Genomic DNA, 22,450 nt, shown 5'->3' with positions numbered 1-22,450 from the left:
GAGTTTCAAAAACACAAGTGTTTTAAAAAAATTAAGTGTGATATGACATTTACACAAAATGTTCTTAATTACAAAAGCAAAATAAATACATTTAAAATCCTCATTTATAAACATTCAGGGAGCTAATATACAGATGATCTCTAAATTACAGTTGTTCAGCTTAATAGTGTTCACTTTTCAGTGGTGTAGGCTGCATTTTTTTTTAATAACAGTGTTTTGGGCTTAAAATGTTGGTGCAGTAATCAGCAAGTTATAGGAGATACTCATTACTTTATTATAAAATAGGCTTTATGTTAAGTGATTTTGCAGAAGTATAGGCCAGTGTAAGTGTACTAATAAGCACATTTAAGATAGGCTAGACTAAGCTATGATGTTCTTGGTAGGCCTGGAATAGAAAATACATTTTTATGGTTTTGCTATAGGGCATGTGTGTTCACTGGAGAAAAACAGAGAAAAGGAGAGAGAAGAACCACCTCTGGGGGTTGGGAGGAGGGGATGGCCGCACCACAGTCCCCTCTCTTCTGTGGATCCTCTTGGGATTTTGGGTACCCATGCATAATATGCCAAGCATTTTTTTTCAAGGTGCTGGGTCTGAGATTGAACTGTGCAGTCAGTCATGTGGGATCCAGCTGTCTTAACCACCGTATCACCTGCTGGCTCCAGTAAATGCATCTTTGACTTAAGATAATTCTAATTTACAATGGATTTATCAGAACATAACTCCCTTGTAAGTCAAGGAGCTTCTGTAGTAGAAAATTTTTCTTCTGCCTCATAGCTTCTGTTTTACAAAGATTAATGACAGTTTTTATTTAAGTACATTTTACTGCATTAAAAAATAGCTTTACAGGGAACCAGCAGTTAGCATAATGGCTATGTCACTGGACTCCCATGTAGTCGACCGCGGTTCGCATCCCGGACCCGGTGGCTTAAAACTCACGCCAGGCATGTGTGCGTGCGTGCCCAAGATCCCGAGAAGAGAATGGAGGAGAAGGGATTGTGGCGTGACCATCCCCCCTGGGGGGTGATTTTTTGCTTTCTGTCTCTATGTATCTCTCTGTCTGGCGAGCGCATGCACCCTATAGCGAAAAAACCTCTCCAAAAAAAAAATAGCTTTATGGTTTTAAAGAAGTTCTTTAGTTTTGTGTGTGCATATCAGATACACAGCTGCTGTGATTAGAATTTATCCATTGGAAAAATCTAATCTAATCAAAATTAGTGTTGTCTACTCTGTTTATCACCTCATGAAATGGAATAATAGTGAAAGTAGACACAACTATTCAAAGATTCTGGTGGATTTCTTACATGAGGAAAGGCCAGTTTCTCATGAGTGGAGGTGACTAAAAGCTAAGAAAGGTATTTTTTTTAACAAAGCTTTCCCATGGTTACACAGGTAAATGATATTATTTATGGGAAATTTTTATTGAAATGAGTAGATGTTCATGCGATGCTGTGTGCATTCCTTATTTTGTGACACTCCCGCAGACATCTGTATTTGTAGATGAGCCTGCCCAGTTTTTAGACAACTGATTGAGACGTATTTCAACACTGTCACAGGAAAGCTTCCAAAATCTACCTGCTTTATCCAGCCTTTCTGATATATTAGCCTTCAATGTGGCTTTGCTCAACACTAAGGCAATTTGACATCTATAATACTCTCAGCCCGCTTTCTAAGTGGGTTGTCACCTTTAAATAGCCATCAGTGCTTCGCTAAGATTCGCGGTCTGTCTTGCCATTTAGAGAAAGAATCATTTTCAGTAAATCAACTTTTATGATTATAATCACACCCTTGTAGAAATAGAATATTCTTACCCTATAATGTTCATTTCTAATTAATGCCTTAGCTTGACATCCCATGTTAACTTTTATTGAGACAACAGCATATTCTAATTCATTTCTGTTAACTAGAATATTTGATTTCAGAAAGATCCGTAAATTAGCGAGGCTTACTTGGATTATAATTGACTTTACTTGGTTTAGAGTTCACTAACCAAACTTGGCCTTCAGAAAAAATGCCTCTCTTTAAGCAATTACTGATCTCAGGCCACTTATTCTAAACAGCGGGATTACATGGGAGCCAATTCTGCCTCATTAGGACATCATAATTGGGTAGCCTGAAAAGTCGTGACACATTTTTGTATAGAAAAACATAGAGAACATACTTTATGACGTTTCCAGGTACCTAGTAGAATGCTGCTTAGAGCTGTGGTGATACTGTAACTGGAGTACTTCTGAGAATAGTAATAACACATTTAATAATGACCTCTAAGTTAGCTGCGCTGTTCAAGGCCTTACTAATACAGATATGAAAATTTCAGAATTAATCTAGATTTCTGGTATAAAGGTCAAGAGATCTATACCATTTATAAGCCCATTTTTTTTTTCATCTTTTAAAATCACCATTGAATGCCTCCTGGGGAATTATTTAAAACTGATAGATACTCATGTGTGCATACTTATGTATGTGTATGTGCTTGTGTGTGTGTGTGTGTGTATATATATATATATATATACACACACATATACATACATGTCTATTTATAAAAATACATTTATTAATACCTATTTGCATTTTATTACCTTTTGGGTATCTCTGATTAATGATATCCATCGTAGCTGAGTATTATTAATTAATTATTAATTTCTTAACTTTGAAATGGATTTTATTCCTTGTTTAATTGTTAATTAAATGCTATTCTTTTGGTTAGTTAAAGCAGTTTGCCAGTGACTTTGTAAGTAGTACTGATAGATTTTTAAGTAGTAGTTAATTGCCCAGAAAGTTAGAAAGTATTGATAGATGAACAGAGAGTGATTAATAAGCATAGCTTGTAAGGATTTAAGGAAGAATAATTTCTGACAATTTCAGTTATAGGTCTTTAGGTTCTTTCTTTCTCTCTCTCTTTCTTTCTAAGTTTGTTATATGGTATATGTGCTAGCCAGACAGTATAACAGAGAGAGTGAGAAATCACCCCCTAGAAGGATGACACACTACAATTCTTTCTCCTTTCTGTATATTGGGCATTTATACAAATGTGCCTGGCATGGTTTTCTGGCTGCCAGCCCTAGGACTCGAACGGTGGGATTAGCCAGGTGGGATCTAGCGGCCATAACCTCCACGCCACCTGCTGGCTCTCTCTACGTCTTCCTTATATTCATAAATTGCTTTACTTTACATTCTCTCTTGTTGTTTTTACAGATTAAACTATATTGTGATTCTTTCAAAAATAGCACATTGTACCCAGATTTCAGTAAAGATATATTTGTTCTACTTAGAATGCCCAGTCATGTTGATTTCATGGAGATTTGGGAAAATTAATCCTAATGGGAATAATTACTATGAGAGCTAAAAGTAATAGTTGTATCCTTTTTTTTTCTTTCTTTTTTAAAAAAGCCGGACCTGTGATCTGCAGAATGCTGAGTTACCCCCCAACTCGCCGAGCTTTAATTGTGGGCTGTGGCCTGCAAATGTTCCAACAGCTCTCAGGCATTAACACCATCATGTATGTATTTCTTTCTGGCTTTTTACTGAAAAGATTGTAAATGGATTATTTTACATGGGAAAAAGAACAGGACTGCTGGTGTTGTTACAAGTGTAGGATTCTTCTTTGGGGAGATCTAACTTTTCGAGATTTTTGTTTTAATCTTATAATTTGCTACTAAAAAGAGGATTTTTTTTTTCTTTTTTGGCTTGTCGTAAATTATTGGCTTTATTTGGTTTCATATCAGTTCTCCTTTATGCTGTTTGATACTTTCTTATATTCTGAACCGATTGATATGTCATTTTCACAAACTATTCGTTAATGCTGGTTAAAAAAAATAAAGCAAAAGGGATTATGGGCACACAAATCACAAATTTATTTCCTTTTGGGGCATTTTGTTAAAATGCAGTGTGTTAAGGGCATTAAAAGAAGTTTGTTTATAACAATCGGAGTATAGCGGAGGGGAGCTTGAGTGGGAAGGGAAAAGGAAAAGGAAGACAGAAAAGGTTCCTGATTTCTAGTTTTCAGAGTGGTCTCCTATATTGTGTGTGTTCAGGGTAGACTGGGCTGAATAGTAGGGACTCAACTGTGTTTCATTCAGTCAATAGTTAACCTGTTTTAAGGGCCCGTTTTGCAGTAAGTGCATACACGCACAGCAGCAGCCAGAGGCTCCCTGGCCTTACAGAGGCTGAGCATGGAAAGCACATGAAGTAAACTCACAGTTGCATAGAGTTCCAGATTGTGGTAAGGGCTGTACAGTACTCATCCACATCTCCCCAAGAGGACTGTTAGGACCCAAAGTAATAAAGTGAGGTTTTGAGAAGGACATGAGTTTTCCCATTTTCCCAAGAAAAGGAATTATTGAAAGAAAAATTGTTAAGTCTTAGAAGTTGTTTTCTCTCTCTACTTACTGGCTAAAAAAAAATCATTCATTAAAAAGATACAAATTAGTTAAAAACAAAATTTCCATCATAAATCATTTGCATTTGGAATTCTTGATATTTTCCTGTAAACTTGCTCAGGATATGGTGAATTATTTACAAATATTTTGGGAAAGGAAAGAGCGAATTGGTTAAAATAATGTTTTAAAAATAGAGATTCATGGGCCAGCAGGTGATGCAGTGCTTAAGGCGCTGGACTTGCCCGGGGTCCTGGATCCCTGGCTCGAAACTCACACCCAGAAATATGTATGTGTGTGCCCAAAATCCTGAGAGGAGAATGGAGGAGAAGGAATTGCAACATGGCCATCCTCAGGGATTTTTTACTTCTTGTCTCTTCTGCTCTCTGGCAAGTGCATGTTCCCTATAGCAAAAATTTCTTTTAAAAAAAAAAAAGGATTCAGACCCAGTGAGTCATTAGATTAATCAGTATTTGTTGAGACACTCCCTTTTTAATACATTCACCACTATGTGGATTTGGTATTAATCATAACATCTGTTAGACTGTGACGTCTCTTAGACCATGTGTTAAATATTTTGTCCTTTTCTCCCTCTCTGTAAGACTGGCATTCATTTTTTCACTTTTATCAACTACACTGGCCCATCCATGGTATAGTGCCACGCGTGTTGCTGTGTTCTCTGGATTTGGCACATCATGGCTGTTCTGAGAAGTGTCCACCTTCCTCAGTGTGGTGATAGTATAGGATGCAGCAAGGTTATAGCACCAAGCTCGGAAAAACTGCAGTGCAGTAGTAATCTCATGTGAATATTCTAGTTGAGACCTAATATAAGATGTGTCCTATTTCTGAAAATGTTTGTTGGTTCTACTTTTCTACATATTTAAATTTGATGAGTTTGAAAACATAGAAAATGAATAATTTTTGTTGTACTTTTTAATATTCGTTTAGAGATCACAAACAGTACCAAGTCTAGCTGGGTGGTGGTTGAAGCTAGTGTGTTCCTAGCAGAAATAACTGTCATGATCCATTTACGGCATTTTGTATGCATTGTGCTGATTGAATCTTCACGTTTTAACACAGCTCTCAGTTCTCCAAATCTTTAACCTTTTCATGGAGATTAGTGATAGAAGGATCTTGATAGTCCATAAGACTTATGATGGTCATTAATGTACTTTGCTTATCACAGATTGTACATGATACAGGTGGTATTCTCATAAAGCTCTTGCTTATGCTTGGGTCTTAATCCTGGAAAACAGGAAGAATCAAATAAATAGTGGTTGAACATAGACTTTGCCTACATGATGCAAAACCACTAGTAAGCTCCCAGAAGAAATGAATATGATATTAATGTCTAGAAGATAGAGGGTTAGACACTTATATGTTTATGCTAAGTCAGTGTTGGTTATTCACAGAACATAACTTCAGACATTCATATGTAAAGTCCATAAAATCTTGCAGAAGCAATGTCATTATGATAGACCACATTATTGTTTACTATCTGGGTAGCAAATAACTAACACAGGGCTTTCATATATATGTTTTCTCCTGTTTATATTTGTATGTGTATATGTATATCTTTCCTTTGTTCTTATGATTCAGTTAATACTGCTCTAAATTTGTTTCTAATTTAAAATCATCTCTTAACTGGAGCTAATAATTTATTAAGTTTTTAGTAGAAAATTTTTTTTGTTTTAAATATACTTTGTTAATTCAGAATTCCTTTTGTATTCTCACCCAAAAAAATAGACAAACGAACAAAAAAAAATGGGACCAGTAGTTAGCGTAATGGCTATGTTGCTGAACTCCCATGTAGTTGACCATGGTTCGAGTCCTGGACTTGGTGGTTTATACTCATGCTGGGCACATGTGTGTGTGCCCAAGATCCTGAGAGGAGAATAGAGGAGAAGGGATTTCGATGTGGCCATCCTTACTGGGGGATGATTTTTCTCTTTCTGTGTCTTTGTCTCTCTGGCGAGTGCACACACCGTGTAGCAAAAACCTCTCAAAAAACAAACAAAGAATTGCTTTTGTATTGATAGTTCATTATGAATAATGCTACAGAATTTTACTCTTACTCTTTCTTTTCAGATTCTTCCCTCTTAAGTGGGAAACAGAGTAGACAGTGTCCACCGTTCTAACCCAGACCTAATAATGGGAAGGTGATGAAATATGTCTTTACAGATTCCATCTTTCATCCCAAAGTTTGTGTGAACTGATATATGATGTATTTGGAATTTAGTTTCTCACTGAGGAAAGTTCATAGAAAGATCATGTGGAAAAATATTGAAATATAAGTCATCTTCACAGTTGCTTTATATAATCCCTACCATGTTTAGTTTTCTCTCTTCTTTCTCTCAAAGGATCTTTTATTTCTATACTCATAACCTCTTTGATATCCTATCTCAGTCAAGGAAATAGATTTTCCCCTACATACTTAACTTTCTCATTCTCTACCATATATATTTTTCTCTAAGTGTTTTTATTTGTGTGATAACTCATGTTTCTTCATACCTTCTCATTCCCTACCTTCCTAAACAGAGGAATTTTTTTTTAAGAGATTTTTGCTATAGAGTACGCATGCTTACCATAGAGACAGAAAGTGAGAAATTACCCCCCCTCCAGAAGTGTTGGCCATGCCACAACCCCTTCTCCTTTATTCTTCTCTCAGAATCTTGGACACACACACACACACACACACACACACACACACGCCCGGCATGAATTTTGAGCTACAGGATCCAGGACTTGAATCACAGTCTACTATGTGGGAGTATAGTGATGTAACCACTATACCACCTGCTGACTTCATCTAATAATTTCCAGCATGTATTCAGATTGACTAGTCTCCTGTGTTCACAGGAGAGAAAGAATAGAGCAAATGGGGTTTTAGCTATCCTAATATAAAAGTGTTCATGTTATTACTCTGTATCTCATAGACCATTGAAATATTTCCACATATGTCAAAACAAAGGGGGCAATGAGTGATAGGTGAAGGTTATGATGATCAATGTAGAGAAAACTCTACAGAAATCTCACTCTGGTTTATTCTAAACTCTAGTCATAATCTCAATGATTTTCTGTAGGTAGAAAGAAAACACCAGATTCCATGTGTATGTGATAGCTTCCTACTTCTTTCAGGGAACTTATTTATGATAAACTATATGAGGGGACTTCATAAAAGTTTGTGGAACAGTGGAATTGAGCAATGAAATTAAAGTATGAGTTCATTTGGTGTAAACATTTTGAAATCCATATGTTAATACTCATTTTCCATGAAAATTTTTGAAAACCCCTTGTATTTTGCCATATTCTGATAACTAGATAATCCGTTTATCTTGGACAGACGAGATAGCAGCTTTCTATCTGAGAAAATCAAATAGCTCAAAGACTCACTTTAAGGTGAAACAGAAAAGTAGTGTAGAGATGGAAATCCAGAATTTTAGGGTTTTGAGTTTGCCTTTTTTTTTTTTTTAAGAAAGAGAGAGATTTTGCTATAGGCTGCATACATGCACTTGCTAGAGAGACAGAAAGCAAGAAATCACCTCCTAGGAGAATGGCCAGTCCCTTCTCCTCCATTGCTTCTCAGGATCTTGGGCATGTACACACTCATGCCTGATGTGAGTTTTATGCCACCAAGTCTGAGATTCGAACCACTGTCAACTATGTGGGAGTCCAGCAACACAGCCATTACACCATCTGCTGGTCCTGAGTCCACTTCTGATAAAGAAGATTGTGGGGGAATAAATTTCTTTTGGACACTCACCCTTTATTTTGAATCCCCGCTTCTTTTAGAATAGTACTCCCTGCTTTCTCTCTTCTTATTCTTCCCTTTTCTACTATCTCAAAGAAGGGATGGGTAGTGGGCATTTTTATTGTATGGACAGATCATTCTAGCTTCTATTACTGTTTTATCAGAATCTCTAGGAGAGCACTTCTGTTATCTTCAGAGAGATAGTGAAGGCCGTTAGAATATATGTTCTGGTAATAATGACGTGAATAGAGATAATTTATTGAGTATTAAATACCAGTTGCTGCTTCAGGTGTAGGTATTGACTCAATAAATATTACAGAGAATGGGAAAAGTAGGACAATAATAAAATAATTATTTTAAAAATTATTTAATTTTATTTATCATTGCTATTAATGTATAATTACTGTTATTTTTTAATTTGCTACAGTGCATGCATACTCACTAGAGAGAAAGAGAGAGAAAGCAAGCTGCCATGTTCAGGAGTTGAACTGTGGTTGACCTGTGGGAGTTCAGCACCCAAACCACCATGCCACCTGCTGGCCCCCATAGCAACATTTTTCACTAACTCTTTTTTACTGCTTTATATATATAAAACATTTTCATAGACAGTTTCTTACTGGATCTTCATAAGCATCCTATGTATTAGGCAGGATGCTAAGGAAGCCAGGGCTTAATGAGTGGGGGAAATGACTGGTCCATCATGACACAACTAGTAAGTTTGAAAGCTAAGGGTGGAGTCTGATTTTCTAACTCCAGATCACATGGGCCGTCCTTTAATCATGGAACACTGGAATGCCTAGAGCTACCTGCTTAAAACTTGTTTTGGAGTAAGGTATAATACGTAATCAAAGTTGGTGATTTTCAGTGGCATCCAAGGATAAATATTTTAAAAAAGCAAAAAATGTGCTATTAAAATTGCATCCATCTGTGGGACCAGAAGGTGGCATGGTGATTAAGGTGCTGGATTCTCCCACATGGCTGACCATGGTTCGAGGCCCAGACCTTCTCACTTTCTTTTTCTCTTTCTTTCTCTCTCTCTCTTTCTCTCTCTCTGTCTTTCTATAGTCAAATTAAAATAAATGAATGAAAAAATAAAAACTTTAAAAAATTGCATCTATCTCAGAAATTATAAAGCATATTAGATTGTTAAATTTTCTGGTATGTAGTTAAGACCTTTGATTTATGTTCTGGTATGGAGTTACTGGACAGGCTAGCCTGGTCACTAAATGAATCAGTCATATTTGTTAACCCTATTTAATTTGTGAAGTTGGTACTTCTGGATCTGTTCCATTTTTATATTTTATCCTCAACCAGCTTGCCTTGTATACAAAATTACCATGCAATCAGTAAACATGGCACAGGCAGACATGACCAGATGGTGTTAAATGTAGAGAAAAATAAAGGGGACAGAAAATCAGAAAGAAAAGAATTAGGGTTTGTAAGCTCTGAGTGAGGTTTTGCTCCCCCGAGATCCTCAGCAAGCAAGATGAATGGACCAATGTGGTCTTCCCTATAGTCCTCAGCAAGCAAGATGAATGGACCAATGTGGTCTTCCCTGTAGTCAGCCTTCCCTTCTTCCAGCCTCCTCAGTAGGGCTCTAAATATAGTGTAGAAAGCTACTGAAAGATAAAATACATATCTCATGGATGTATCTAAAGATATATTTATTTGTCCTCATTTGTGTTCATTGGATGAAAGTTATGAATAAATGGGAATATGTTAGGATTCACAGTTTGCTCATTTGAAATGAGTGTAATGTGTTGGGAGGCATATTAATCCAAGAAGCAGGAGAATTTGTTTTAGGTTCAATCTCTGCTGTGGTTCTTTGGGCATGCCTGTTATTTGCCTTTGGCTACATTTCCTATAAAGTGAAGGTGATGAACTTTTTTTTTTCTCTTTTTTTTTTTTTTTTTTAAGAGATTTTCACTGTAGGGCGCGTGCGCTTGCCAGACAGACAGAGAGAGACATAGAGACAGAAAGCGAGAAATCACCCCCCCAGGGGGGATGGTCACGCCACAATCCCTTCTCCTCCATTCTCCTCTCTGGATCTTGGGCACGCACGCACACGCGCCCGGCGTGAGTTTTAAGCCACCGGGTCCGGGACACAAACCGCAGTCGACTACGTGGGAGTCCAGCGACATAGCCATTACGCTAACTGCTGGTTCCCAAGGTGATGAACTTTTAATGTACATCTGAATGAGGAAAGATTACATTTCAAGTTGAAGTGGAAGATAAAACTTTTGAAATAGTAATACTTTAAACCTTTCTTGGATGAAGGATTATCCGACTATAGGAAACATATTTTAGCCTAAATCAGAAAAAAGTGTTATGTTTGACATTATTTTGAGGAGGTTTAGTAAATGCTTAGCACATGCTGGTCATTGTCCTCAATGCTTCTTATACGTTCTCTAAGCATATCTTTGAAGAGAGAGAATCTCGGTTATGGTAGATAATTCCTCTTTATCCTACAATTGTGTACAAGACTCATCACTTGACTCAGTAGAACTTTCCTTGGCTTCCATAATGTAGTAAGGGTAGGCTCGGGCCTTTTGAAATTTACTGGGCTTTCCACTGCAGTGTACACATGGGTCATAAGAGAAAGGATGCACTTTCTGCCTCTAGAATATAAAACCAGTTTTGGTGGCAGATAGACCACTCTAATAACATGTAAAACAAAGTGTTCCCATCAGGGGAACCAGCAGATGGCATGATGGTTACATCACTGGAGTTCCACGTGGTCGACTGTGGTACAAGTCCCAGACCCAGCAGCATAAAACTCACTCTGGGCACGTATGCATGTGTGCCCCAGAATTCCAAGGGGAGTGTGCAGGAGAAAAGGTTGCAGCATGGCCATCCCCATGTGGGGTGACTTGTTTTTTGTCTCTCTCTCCGGTGAGTGCACACACTCTGTAGCAAAAATCTAAAAAAAAAGGTCCGATCAGGTGAGGCTTAGAACAGAATGACTTTGTAGTGGAACCATCATTTGATGATCTGTTGTGATCTTTTTCTGATTCCCTGTGTATAAGTTTGTGTATAAATTGTGCAGCTGGCTTCATGTAGGTTCCTTTGAAAACAGATCCTGAAACAAGGTCTTGGGTACAGATAGTATTTAGGGGATGATGTCCAAAAGGGGAATTGGGAAAGTAGGTTATTGAAGCAGGAAAAGCAGTAAAGGCACATGGGTAGCAGGTCGTCTCAGTAAGCAACTGGAGCTCAGTACCATGAGTGCTCTGAGGAATAGTGTAGCCTGTGCCTCACAATTACCCCAGCGGTGTTTATTCACAGTCCTCTATCCCTGAACTTGAGGCTTGTTCCTGCAGATGTCAAATGCAGTTTTTATGGGCCTCTCTGAGCAGTCTCTCATGGTGCCAGGACACTCAGGCAGAGAGACAGACAAAGGGAGTTGAACTAGAAGCTGTCAGATTCTAGAGAGACTGCATAGCAAGTGCAGTGTCAGTCAGAGAAAGGTCAAGAACTTATAGGGCAAGGCAACAGGACCCTCTGTTAAAAATCCTGCGAGGCCCAGCATGGTAGCTCACAGGTAGGACCACTGTATGGGAGGCTGGGAACCATGCCGGAAGCCGGGGTTCAGTTCTGGGCCAACCTGGAAATGTTGGACACAGTTGCAATACTAGGTAATTGAGAGGCTAGGCCAAAGACACCTGTCTCTGTCTTGCTCCTTCTCCCCCTACCCAGAAAGTAAAAAAGTCTTAAGTTAACTCAATATAAATATGAACTTTCTTTGTACCTTTCACAGAGATGATAAATTCATTTTTAATTCAAAAAAGAGAAAAAGATCAATGATCACTGGCTAACCATGTGGAAAAATAATCAGTGAGAATGTGAGATTCGTGATAAGAAATGGTGAGATTATTATCTTCTTAGATATCATAATCTTTTTCTTTGTATAAGTCACAAATCATTTTGTCCTGTCACAAGAATCTTAAAACTGCATCTCTTAATTAAATTATTTATCTTTTCAACCAACATTTACTATATTTTTTCTATAGATTAAAAGATTATAAAACAGGGCCAGCAGGTGGCATAGTGGTGAAGGCTCTGGACTCTGACATGGCTGACCATGGTTTGAGTTCCAGACTCAGCAGCTTGAAATTCACACTGGACGTGTGTGTTGAGTGTGTGCGCCTAAAATCCTAAGAGGAGAAGAGAATAGAGGAGATGGGATTGTGGCATGGCCATCTCCCCACCCCTTGGAGAGTGATGTTTCACATTATGTGTCTCTGTCTCTCTGTGTCTCTCTGGCAAGTACACACGCCCAATAGAAAAATCTCCCCCCCCCCACCAAAAAAAGTCTTGTCTTTAGATAGCCTTTATTCTACTTAAGGAAGTAGACACATAAATCATTAAAATGCATTTTTATAAAAGCCAAATTAATATGCTGCAAGCACACAGGCAAATGTAATTAATTCTTCCTGGAAAAAGAAGGGGACACGTACAAGTGTCTTTTATTATATTTTTAGAACTTCCTTCGTAGGAGTTGTTTTGCAGGTAGAAACATGATACAACAAATAGTAATACAACCTTTGGTGTTAGATCTGAATTTGAACCCAAACCCACCGCACACTCACTAGCTGTGTAAGTGCCATCAGCTGTTTAACTTCTCAGAGCCTAGTGATCTGAAAATTAAGGCTAATAATATTCTCGAGATTCTTGTGGTGATTCAAGGAGATGTTGTGTGCGGCTCAGGCCCGTGGGAGGAACTTAGTCTGTGTTAATGTCTCTTCTGTTCACTGTGTCTTATGGTTCAGAAATTCCCAGGCATTTGTGGAAAACAGGAACATTTCACCACCAGCCCTCCTTTGTCCTACTCGCCTCAGCGCAGGATATGAGGATTCTGCCGTAGGCACAAAATTGCTGTCTTACCTTTCATATATGTCTCTGTTTTAAAATGTAGGAAGGAATCATGATAGTGTTTTTCTTCTAACTTAGAGACGTTGTAGCATTGTTGTCCACCTCGGTGTTAGATATGTTCCTTTCTTTTTCTTCTTTTTTCCTTTCCTCTCTTTCTTTTCTGCTAGAGGGCTCATGCGTTTTCTGGAGAGAAAGAGAAGGAAAGTGAGAAAGTACCCCCCCCCCATGGGGAATGGTCACAACACAATCCCTTCTCCTCCATTTCAACCTGCCTTCAAGATTTTGAGTACTCACACACAAGCGCATGGTGTTTTTCTCAAGCTACCGCTCCCTGCACTTGAACCATGTAGTAGGCCATGTGGGAGCCAGCCACCTTAATCACCATACCATGGTCTGGTCCTCGATGTGTCCTTTTCGTCCTCGATATAAGTCAAGGAAGAAAGACCCATGACCTTGGAATGTTGAGAGCTAATAATGCCTCTGTTGGAAGTGGGAGATCTGTAGCTGAACGCGCCCCTTGTGGCATGACTTGTGGTTTACATCAAAAGATTGTCCAATCCTTTTGCCATGCTTTCTGATTCAAATATGAACTTAATGTCCCATGATAATTAACTGAAATTCGGCTCCATGGTTTGTAAAGTATCAGCAGTTCAAGTTTTGGATTCCCAGACATGTTTAGAAATATAAAAACATAATTTTGTTGCCTGCTCTTTTTCCAGTTCATATGTTTTACTGAATTAATGGTCTTTTTCTTCTTGTTACTTTAACAAGTTGAAATAGTAGCGTGAAATCTGTGCCTTAGGAAGTAGGCTTGTTCTGTCATGACAGCAGACTCTTGTCCCCAAAGTTATATGTAAGTTTGAGAGTAACACCAGTCTGATTAATTCCACGTTGACCATTATAGCATCATAGACATCCTCAGGTCTTAATTCACTCTTTAAACGTGTAGGTGGCAGGCACTGTGCCAGGGGCTAGAGATACATCATCCCCCAGGGCCTTATGGCCTCTTTTCCTTCTGTTTAAAAAGATTTGCTGTGACCTGCCTTGACAGGTTGCTTTGAAGAGGAAATGAGGCAGCAAAGTGCAGCCTATACAGGAGGCCTTCAAGGATGTTTTCCTCTCTGTGCTCACATTTGTTCTCTCAGTGACTCACCTATCCAGACTCTCATCACCTGGCCACTGTTCTTTTTAAAATTTTTTCCCTCATGCCAGAATTTCATCTGAAGTCTCCTCATAGATTTTCCTACTTAATTTGCACCGTAATGTTGGTGCCCCCCAGGTATTGGCCTACAACTCTACTGGGAGTGCTCTTCCATTCTGTGGTTTCAGTGACCATGATAAAAACGACCTAGTCTCCAGTCCAGATCAGAACACCTCTTCTGTATGGATCCACATGCCCAAAGTTTTACTGTTGAATCTCCCACTCTTCCAAGTCTCAGCACTTGCACAATTGAATCCCTATCCCTTCCCTCCAGTTCTGCCCCCTGCCCTGTGATTCCTGTCTCAATGAAGGGTCAGACCAGGTGGATTCCCAAGCCTGTAACTTGGGTGCCAACATATCCAAATCCAACCATTTGTAGGTTTTTTATTTCTCCATTTTACTTTTTCTGTATCTCTGAAAACCTTCCTATTCTCTTCATTCTCATAATCTGTCAAGCCCTGGGAGCATTTTAACCCAGGGGGGTCATCATATTTTGAAGTAATGGAGTCTTACCCAGACCTGACTTAAGAAAAATGAGGTGGTTTACAATAATATGGAATCTAAAGGCAGGAAATCCAGCTGAGTCTGGCGAAGGATTGAAACCAGAAGCTGGAGAGTCCCTTTCTCAACCTCTGTGTCCATAGATGTCTTGTCCTGACCTTCCTGGCTGTGTGTAGCCTTCTTCCTTCTTTCTCTTAGATACAGTCCTCTGCTTTAGCTCCTGTGTGGTCACATTCTGCCACCACATTCTTGGAGGTAGCCCTGAGTTCAAATATCCATGGTACTTTGATTGGAATTGTTCTAATTTCTAACTCCCAAGAGAGAATTCTCAAAGTAAATCCTATCCTAGGCATGTGAGGCAGGGGCTGGACAGCACTGAAGGAAGAGAGAGATTCTTCTGCTTTAACTTTCACCTCCACCAATTTATCCTTCATTTCTCTGCCTGTGATCTTTCAAAACACAATCAAATTATACCTCATCTTGACTTTAAAATCATATAATGGGTCCCCCAGCTTTCAGCAGAGTTCAAAATATAGAGCCTTTATGGTCTGACTTCATGAACCTCCACACTGCCCCGTGCACTGTGGAGCTTCCTGTATTCTGTCAAAAACACAAGCTAATCCAAGTGTCTGCACCTTTACACCTGCCCTTCTCTGTGGCCAAAGACCCACTTTCCCCTGACAGACCTCCAGATTCAGGTCACATGCAATTTCCCTGAGCCCAGGGACCAATTCCAATAGCCATCCTCTGGCTTCCTGTAGCACAGAGGCACTACCTGTCATAATTGTTACTGTGTTGTATTTTAATTACAGATTTATTTTGCCCCAGAGAACAAACAAATATTGAAAGGTCTCCCATAAAGTATTAATAAAGCCAGTTAGATTTGGGGGCCAGCAGGTGGCATGGTGGTTAAAGGCCCTGGACTCCTACATGCCACATGGCCTACCACAGTTTGAGTCCTGAACCTGGCAGCTTCCCCTCCCTCCCTCCCTCCCTCCCTCTCTCTCTCTCTCTCTCTCTCTCTCACTCACACTTACTTTCTCACCAAATTAAAAGTAAATAAATAAAGTTAAATAAAATAATTCTTTACAAAAAATATTTTAGTTATCACTATTTTGTGTTGTTTTGTTTTTGTTCTATTCATAGCCAGAGTAATAGCATGATCTTAGGATGGGACTGAGTCACATACACACTATCTGACTGTGTGAGTATTCTCCTTACCTAGTCTGGAGATAGAACCTTAGAAAAACAAGAGCCCCAGCACCCCAGCTTTGAGAAGAGGATCATTCAAAACCAGTGCCCAAGTACTCCTAATCTTTAGAAGGAATATCAAACTGTGATGACTTTTCTAATGATTTATAATACCATTAGGTTGTCAGAAAAGTCATGAAGTATTTTTTTTCTGTGTGTTTCTGTTCAAAAATGCATTCTGACTTTTCTGACACCCTAATAGGTAGATATTACTAAGTTTAACTGGGGTTTCTATACTGAATATTTCCATAAACAGTATTCTTCAAGTCAGCTCTCTTGGTTTCTTCTCTCTTAGGGCAACTTGAACTAAGTTCGTGTGTTCTTTCCAAATTTGTGATTATGTTTCCTGTGGCTGATAGAATTGCAGGGTTGCAAATGCTGTTAAGTTGCTCCATGCAGAGACAAGTATTCTAATGACATGTCATTCGTGGCAGGGAGAAAAATGAACAGTGTCTCTTGCTAGAACATCTTCATTTATTTTGATAAGATTCTTTTACTGGATAGATTAAAATACAGAGAACTGTTAGTTAGGTGCTTCTATTTTCATTTCTGTAAAAACACTCAGTCCCAGGAAATAGAAAAATTATAAAGTAGATTTAAGCATGCTGTTTTAACTCTAGAATTAACAGCCTCTTCCTGGATTCTTCTCATGATCTCTCTTCAACTTCCTAAGGCTCTCTCCTCAGCTGCTTATCAAAAGTATATGTGAGGAATTTAATCATTTATCTGAAACTGTTTGCAAGGACTGAATTTTAACCACTGGGCATGCTACCTTTAAAAAGTGCAGTTTTTGCATTTGTTCAATTTCATATTAAAGTCCAGATTTTGGGACTAGCAGACGTCATAATGGTTACATCGCTGGAGTCCCACATAGTTGACCATGGTTTGATTCCTGGACTCAGTGACTTAAAACTCACACCAGACGTATGTATGTGTGTGTGCTCAAAATCCCGAGAAGAGAATGGAGGAGAAGGGATTACAGTGTGGCCAACCCCACTGGGGGATGATTTCTTGCTTTCTATTTCTTTGGAGGGCTCATGCACCCTATTGCACAAATATCTCTCTGAAAAATAGTAATAAAGTCCAAATTTTAAGGGGCTGCATTGCACCTTGGAGTTGATGTGTGTCCTTTTTAGTTCCTCACAGTGCTTGGTCTTCTCCATGGCCTGGCCCCATTGAGGCCTTTGACATTGCACCCCCTGCCCTAAGGAAGCAACACTGATTGCTATTCTGCTGGAGTCTTACCCCGTCATGTCCCATTCAGGGCTGGGTTGAGAAGAGAAGTGGCAATTAGACTGCTCTGATTTTAGAAATAGGAATATAGTCTAGGATAAGAGTAGTGGATTCATAAATGTTCAGTTTCATTTTTCCCCTCAAGATCTTCATTTTACATTTAAAAATGTATTTTTGAGGCTAAATGGATGAGGTTGTTGTTTGGTACCACCTTATAATCACTCTTTTTTGAAATTAAAATTTTCCTATAAGATGCATGTGCTTGGCAGAGGGGAGCGTATCTCCAGGGTAGGATAGCCGTGCTGCCCTCTCCTCTCCCTCATTCTCTTCTTGAGACCATGGGTACCCATGCACACACACACACCTAGTGTGTTTTTCATGTCACTGGGTCTGGGATTCAAACTGCACAGTTGACCAAATGGGATCCAGCTACCTTCACCACACTGTCGGTTATCTCACATCACTTTTTGAACTAATAAATCATTACAGCACTTTCAGAATTAGATCTGTTTATCTAATAATGTCAGACTTATCCTACCATATTTAATGTACTATAATGTGACTAACTATAATAGCATATTATTCACTGTGTTATTACTTTATCTGGCATCAGACAGACCTGGAGTCAAATTTCATCTTACTTCCTAACTGGTTGTACTGCCTAGAGAAATTTAGGTGGCTACTGCAAGTCTCAGCTTCCTTATTTCCAGATGGAGTGTAAAACCTACCTGTCAAAGTCGTAGTGTTTCTCCCTCATTCTTACCCACCTTCGTGGGTGGAACTACTTTCCATCTAGCTGCTCAGCCCTAAGTTCAGGAACTATCTTTGGTTCTCTTTTCTCCTTACTCCACACATCCAGTTCTACAGGAGCCCTATAGCTCTCCATCCAAGGTTCCCAACAACGCCAAGGCTCTGGGTACCCTTTAGGGGCAACCCAAGGAGATTTAAAATCTTCAGTGAAACAGTGATAATACTGAGCCATTACTGTTAAGTACTTTGTACCTTAATAAATGGAACTGATAAGTATTTCTTTAGATGTAGGTATACTGTGAGACACTGAAGTCTTCACAAAGCAGGAAAGTTTAGGAACCTCTGCTCTGTCATTAGCACAAATCCTTCCCCTTATCTTAGGCTCCACCCTCCACAGTCACTGCCCATCTAAGCTCCTTAACCTGTCTTCCTTCTAACCTATCTTCCTGCTCCTGTGCTTATCCTTCATAAACCACAGAGCAACCCAAATGGTCTTTAAAAAATATAAATGAGATCATAGCTCTCCATTATTCTAAACCTTTCTGATCACTCTCCATCACACTTTAAATCAACTCAGTTCTTCAAATAGGCCACAGACTTGACCCAGCTGACTCTCATCCTGTCTACCATCTCCAGAGCCATCTCTTCCATCCTCATCTCGTTCTACTCACCCACTCTAATTAAGTCGGGTTTCTTTTCTTTCATCCCTTTCTTAAACTCCCACCTTGAAGACCTCACAGTTGCAATTTTTCTTTCTCCAGATCTTCACCATGGCTGATTTCTTGTCACTTGTGTCTGACTTTAATTTCACCTCCTCAGATAAGTCTTGACCCTATTTGATATAGCCACTTTTCCTCACCTATATCACATCACTCCTTTTCTGTTCTTTGTAATATTCATTACTGCCTAACATTTTCCTGTTTGTTTACTTGATTTCTCAGCTCCACATGTGGGGCTGTCTGTATTGTTAACCTTCGAACTGTGTCCAGCACATATTTGGGCCTCAGAAAATATTGGCTGCGTGAGAAATGCACACAAGTGCTTTTTCTGGTTCCCATTTTTTGTAACAAAACAGTGGAATGACCATGCCCCTGTTGCTGCTTTTCTCAGTACGCTTTGCTGAAATTAAAAAAAAAAAAAAAAGGGAACCGAATGTCTGAGGGTTATTGTCCACAATGGTTCATTATTCATCTTCAGTGCTCCCGAAAGAAGTGTAATCAGATTGTAGTCTGCCTTTCTTGAAGTGTTTGCTCTTCTACATCTTTAGTAAACTAAGGCAACTGAGAGAAAAATCTCTTTTCCGTTTCCCATTTTATTGGAGAAATATACAGTAAATCAAAATCACCATTGTATACCACTCATTTTATTAAAACACAGAAGTGGACACAGCATGGGATAAAAGGTGGTGAGATAGTCTTGGGGTTATAACCTTTTCTGGGTTATAGAATTCCCAAATCCCATGTTTTCTTTTTAACCTTATTTCTTCTTTTTGGTGGTTCTTATTCTATAGTACTTTCCTATAAAAAGCACAATGGGAACTAAAAAAAAATTAAGACTGAAAATCTTTATGCTTGTCCTGAGACTTTATTTTTTAATGTAATCTGTCTCAGGCTTGACTGCTGTTTTGTTTCCCTCAGTATTTTCAGAGCAGTAAACTCATTTTCATGTGATTCTTCCTGCTCACCTTCAACATGGCTGCTGTCCTCAAGCTTGTAGTCTAAAGAGTAAACCTCTGCCCCCTTTCTGGGTGTGGGAAGGTTTTCGGACCTCAGGAGGTGCAGGAGGCATCTGTTACAAGGATTTTCAACCAATCCTGCTTTTTGTTTTTGTTTCTGTTTTAATCACTGTCTGGGTACCTCCGATTTTCAAAGTTTTTTAGTACCTGTTATACAAATCATCTTACTTCTTGCTAGGTACTCTGTGTTCTGACTAAGTTTTAGTTCTGCTGTGTTAAGCCAGTCACTACTTGTCAATCATTTGTCCATTTGTACAAACTTGTTGTCTAATGTTCTTTATCCTTAATATTTTGGAAAACTATAGTTTTAGCAGAGCAGGTGTGGGGAAAAGCTGCTGGGTTTAATCGAATGTTATTTGTAAGTTATTTAGAAATCTTAAGCAGTAAGATACAGCATTTCAGCTTATACCCGAAAGAAAAACATATTTTAAAAATTAGCTCTATATTTAATATATCTAGAATTTTTTTGAGAGGTTTTTGCTATAGGGTACATGCACTCTCCAGAATGACAGAGAGAGACAGAGAGACAGAAAGCGAGAAATCACACCCCCCCCCCAGGGGGAATGGCCATGCTGCAGTCCCTTCCCCTCCATTCTCCTCTTGGGATCTTGGGGACTCATGCACATGTGCCTGGTGTGAGTGTAAGCCACCAGGTCCAGGACTCAAACTGCAGTTGACTACATAGGAATCCAGCGACATAGCCATTATGCTAACTGCTGGTCCCAGTATCTCTAAAATTTTCCTGTATAATTTTCACAGACATTTTGGCTGTATTTTATCTATTACTCATTCATTCTAAGAGGTACTCTTGGCCCTACCACTCACATAAAAAGTATAATCAACTTGATTGGAGGATTGATAGACTCTTAAATAAGTACATATGCATATTAGAAGTAGCATAGATTTATTTCATATGCTCCTCTAAAATAAGTAAGATTTTTTTTCCAGCTAATCTAGTAAGCAGGTAATTGAGCTCAAGCATAACTAATATTAGTGCTCTTTCAAGCTCTCCCCCACTCAGGTCTGAATTCTATCCCCCCCACCCCACTCCAGTTCTTTGTGAGAAACAGGGACAGAGAGAGGAAAAGGAGAGAGATGAAAATAGCCATCTTTGACAGAGTCTCACCACACTGCAGTCCCCCTGTCCCAGCTTCCCAGTCAGCTAGTACTGCAGCTGTGTGACCAGGTACGCCTGCTGGTGGACCAGGGAACCAAACTTGGGTGAGGTCTCCTGTGTGATTCTTAGTTCTCAAGTGCTGGAGCTAGGGATACACCACTGCAACCCAACTGTCTAGCATTTTTTGATTACTAAAATAAAATTGTTAGTCAAACAAAATAATTTTTACCTGTTCAAGATAATGTTTCTATAGGAAAGATTGTAAGTTAAGTAACCTAAGGAACAAACTCTTAAATATACAGTATGTCAGGTTTTTAGTACTGGAAACTGAATTCATTTTCATTTTGTGTTAATTGCCAGAGTGCATGTACACTTGCCAGAGAGAGAGACTGAGAGAAAGGGAAGAGGCACACCCCCTCAGTGGGTGTGGTCATGTTGTAGTCCCTCTGCAGTCCCTTCTTCTCCATTTCTCCTCCAGTCAGGATTGTGGTCTTGAATATGCGTGCCTGATGTGGTTTTGCAAGTCCCTGGGGCCTGGACTCGAACTGCAGTTGGCCGAACTGCAGTTGGCCGTGTGTGATCCATCTCCCTCAGCCACTGGACCACAGGGCTGGCCTTTACTACATTTTTGACAATACAAATACTTAATGCTAAGCTTACAAATATATGCATGATTTAATTTATACTTTTATTTAGTATTTGTGAATCCAGTTTACCTGAACTTAATTCATTTAATTATTGGTTTCAAGTACACTAGAGCATACACCATTTATTTTTGTATTCTGCACTTCCACGGTAGCTCTGAAACTGTTGCTATAAAACAATCTCTTTTTGTATATCTGACACGGTAGTCTGAACACAGTGGAACTTAATAAATTTGTCAAATTAATCAAAGCATGTTCATTTGCTTTTCTAAAATAAAAATCTTTGAATATGAAACAAATCAGATTTAGCCAAGCTATTCACGTATTACATGAAAATATCTTGGTTTTGAAAGCAGTTTAGAGAGTGATATTGGTAAATGAGATATTTGTTTGATTATTTTATTTTTAAAAAAGGAATATATTTTTTAAGTTCATGTTTATTTCCTTCATGATGGAGATAGCTCTCTCAGCAGTCTTCACATCACATCACAGTATTCCCCTCATGCCTGCAGCCAGCCAAGATCGCAAGTGTGCCTGGTGTATGGAGGCAGCCCTGGGATATGAACTCCGAGCTTCTCACACCTGGTCTGCAGCCTTCCACAGCAGTTCCTCTGCTGCCCATGCCACCATAGAAGGGCCAAAGAAGATAAATTATAACCTAATATAGGCCAAATATAGTGAATGTGCTTTTTGAAGTAGGAAACATTTCCTTATCTTTAATAGATTATGAATCCTAAACCAACTGTGTTTTACAAATTTAATATTTTATACTTTAAATGACATGGGGGATAAAGCCAAGGATGTGCTTTGATTAAAGTCTTTATTTTCTTTCCAAGAAATATGTTTATTTATATGGCCTATCCATTTTCAGTTTTCTTTGCTTTGAAATTTTTTTTTAAAGAGATTTTGCTATAGCATGCTTGCTCACCAGGGAAACAGAGAGACATTTTCCTCCTGGGATTTTGGGCATGCATGCACACATGCCCAGTGTGAGTTTCAAGCTGTCAGGACTCGAACTGCA

General features: G+C 38.9%; 1 protein-coding gene across 1 annotated transcript in view; it reads left to right on the top strand.

Annotated features, from left to right (window-relative positions):
• SLC2A13 (solute carrier family 2 member 13) overlaps positions 1-22,450 on the top strand; it is a gene marked incomplete at its 5' end in the record, with an annotated part of 358,416 nt that overhangs the window by 173,448 nt on the left and 162,518 nt on the right. Inside the window, 1 exon segment of the mRNA XM_014584051.2 lies at positions 3,389-3,497. Within this exon segment, the coding sequence (XP_014439537.1) occupies positions 3,389-3,497 (109 nt within the window).

Source organism: Tupaia chinensis, unplaced genomic scaffold (genome assembly GCF_000334495.1).
Source record: "Tupaia chinensis unplaced genomic scaffold, TupChi_1.0 Scaffold145519_1, whole genome shotgun sequence".
NCBI classification, from domain to species: domain Eukaryota; kingdom Metazoa; phylum Chordata; class Mammalia; order Scandentia; family Tupaiidae; genus Tupaia; species Tupaia belangeri.
The sequence above is the reverse complement of the archived record's forward strand: the minus strand, read 5'-3'. Positions and strand labels throughout refer to the sequence as shown.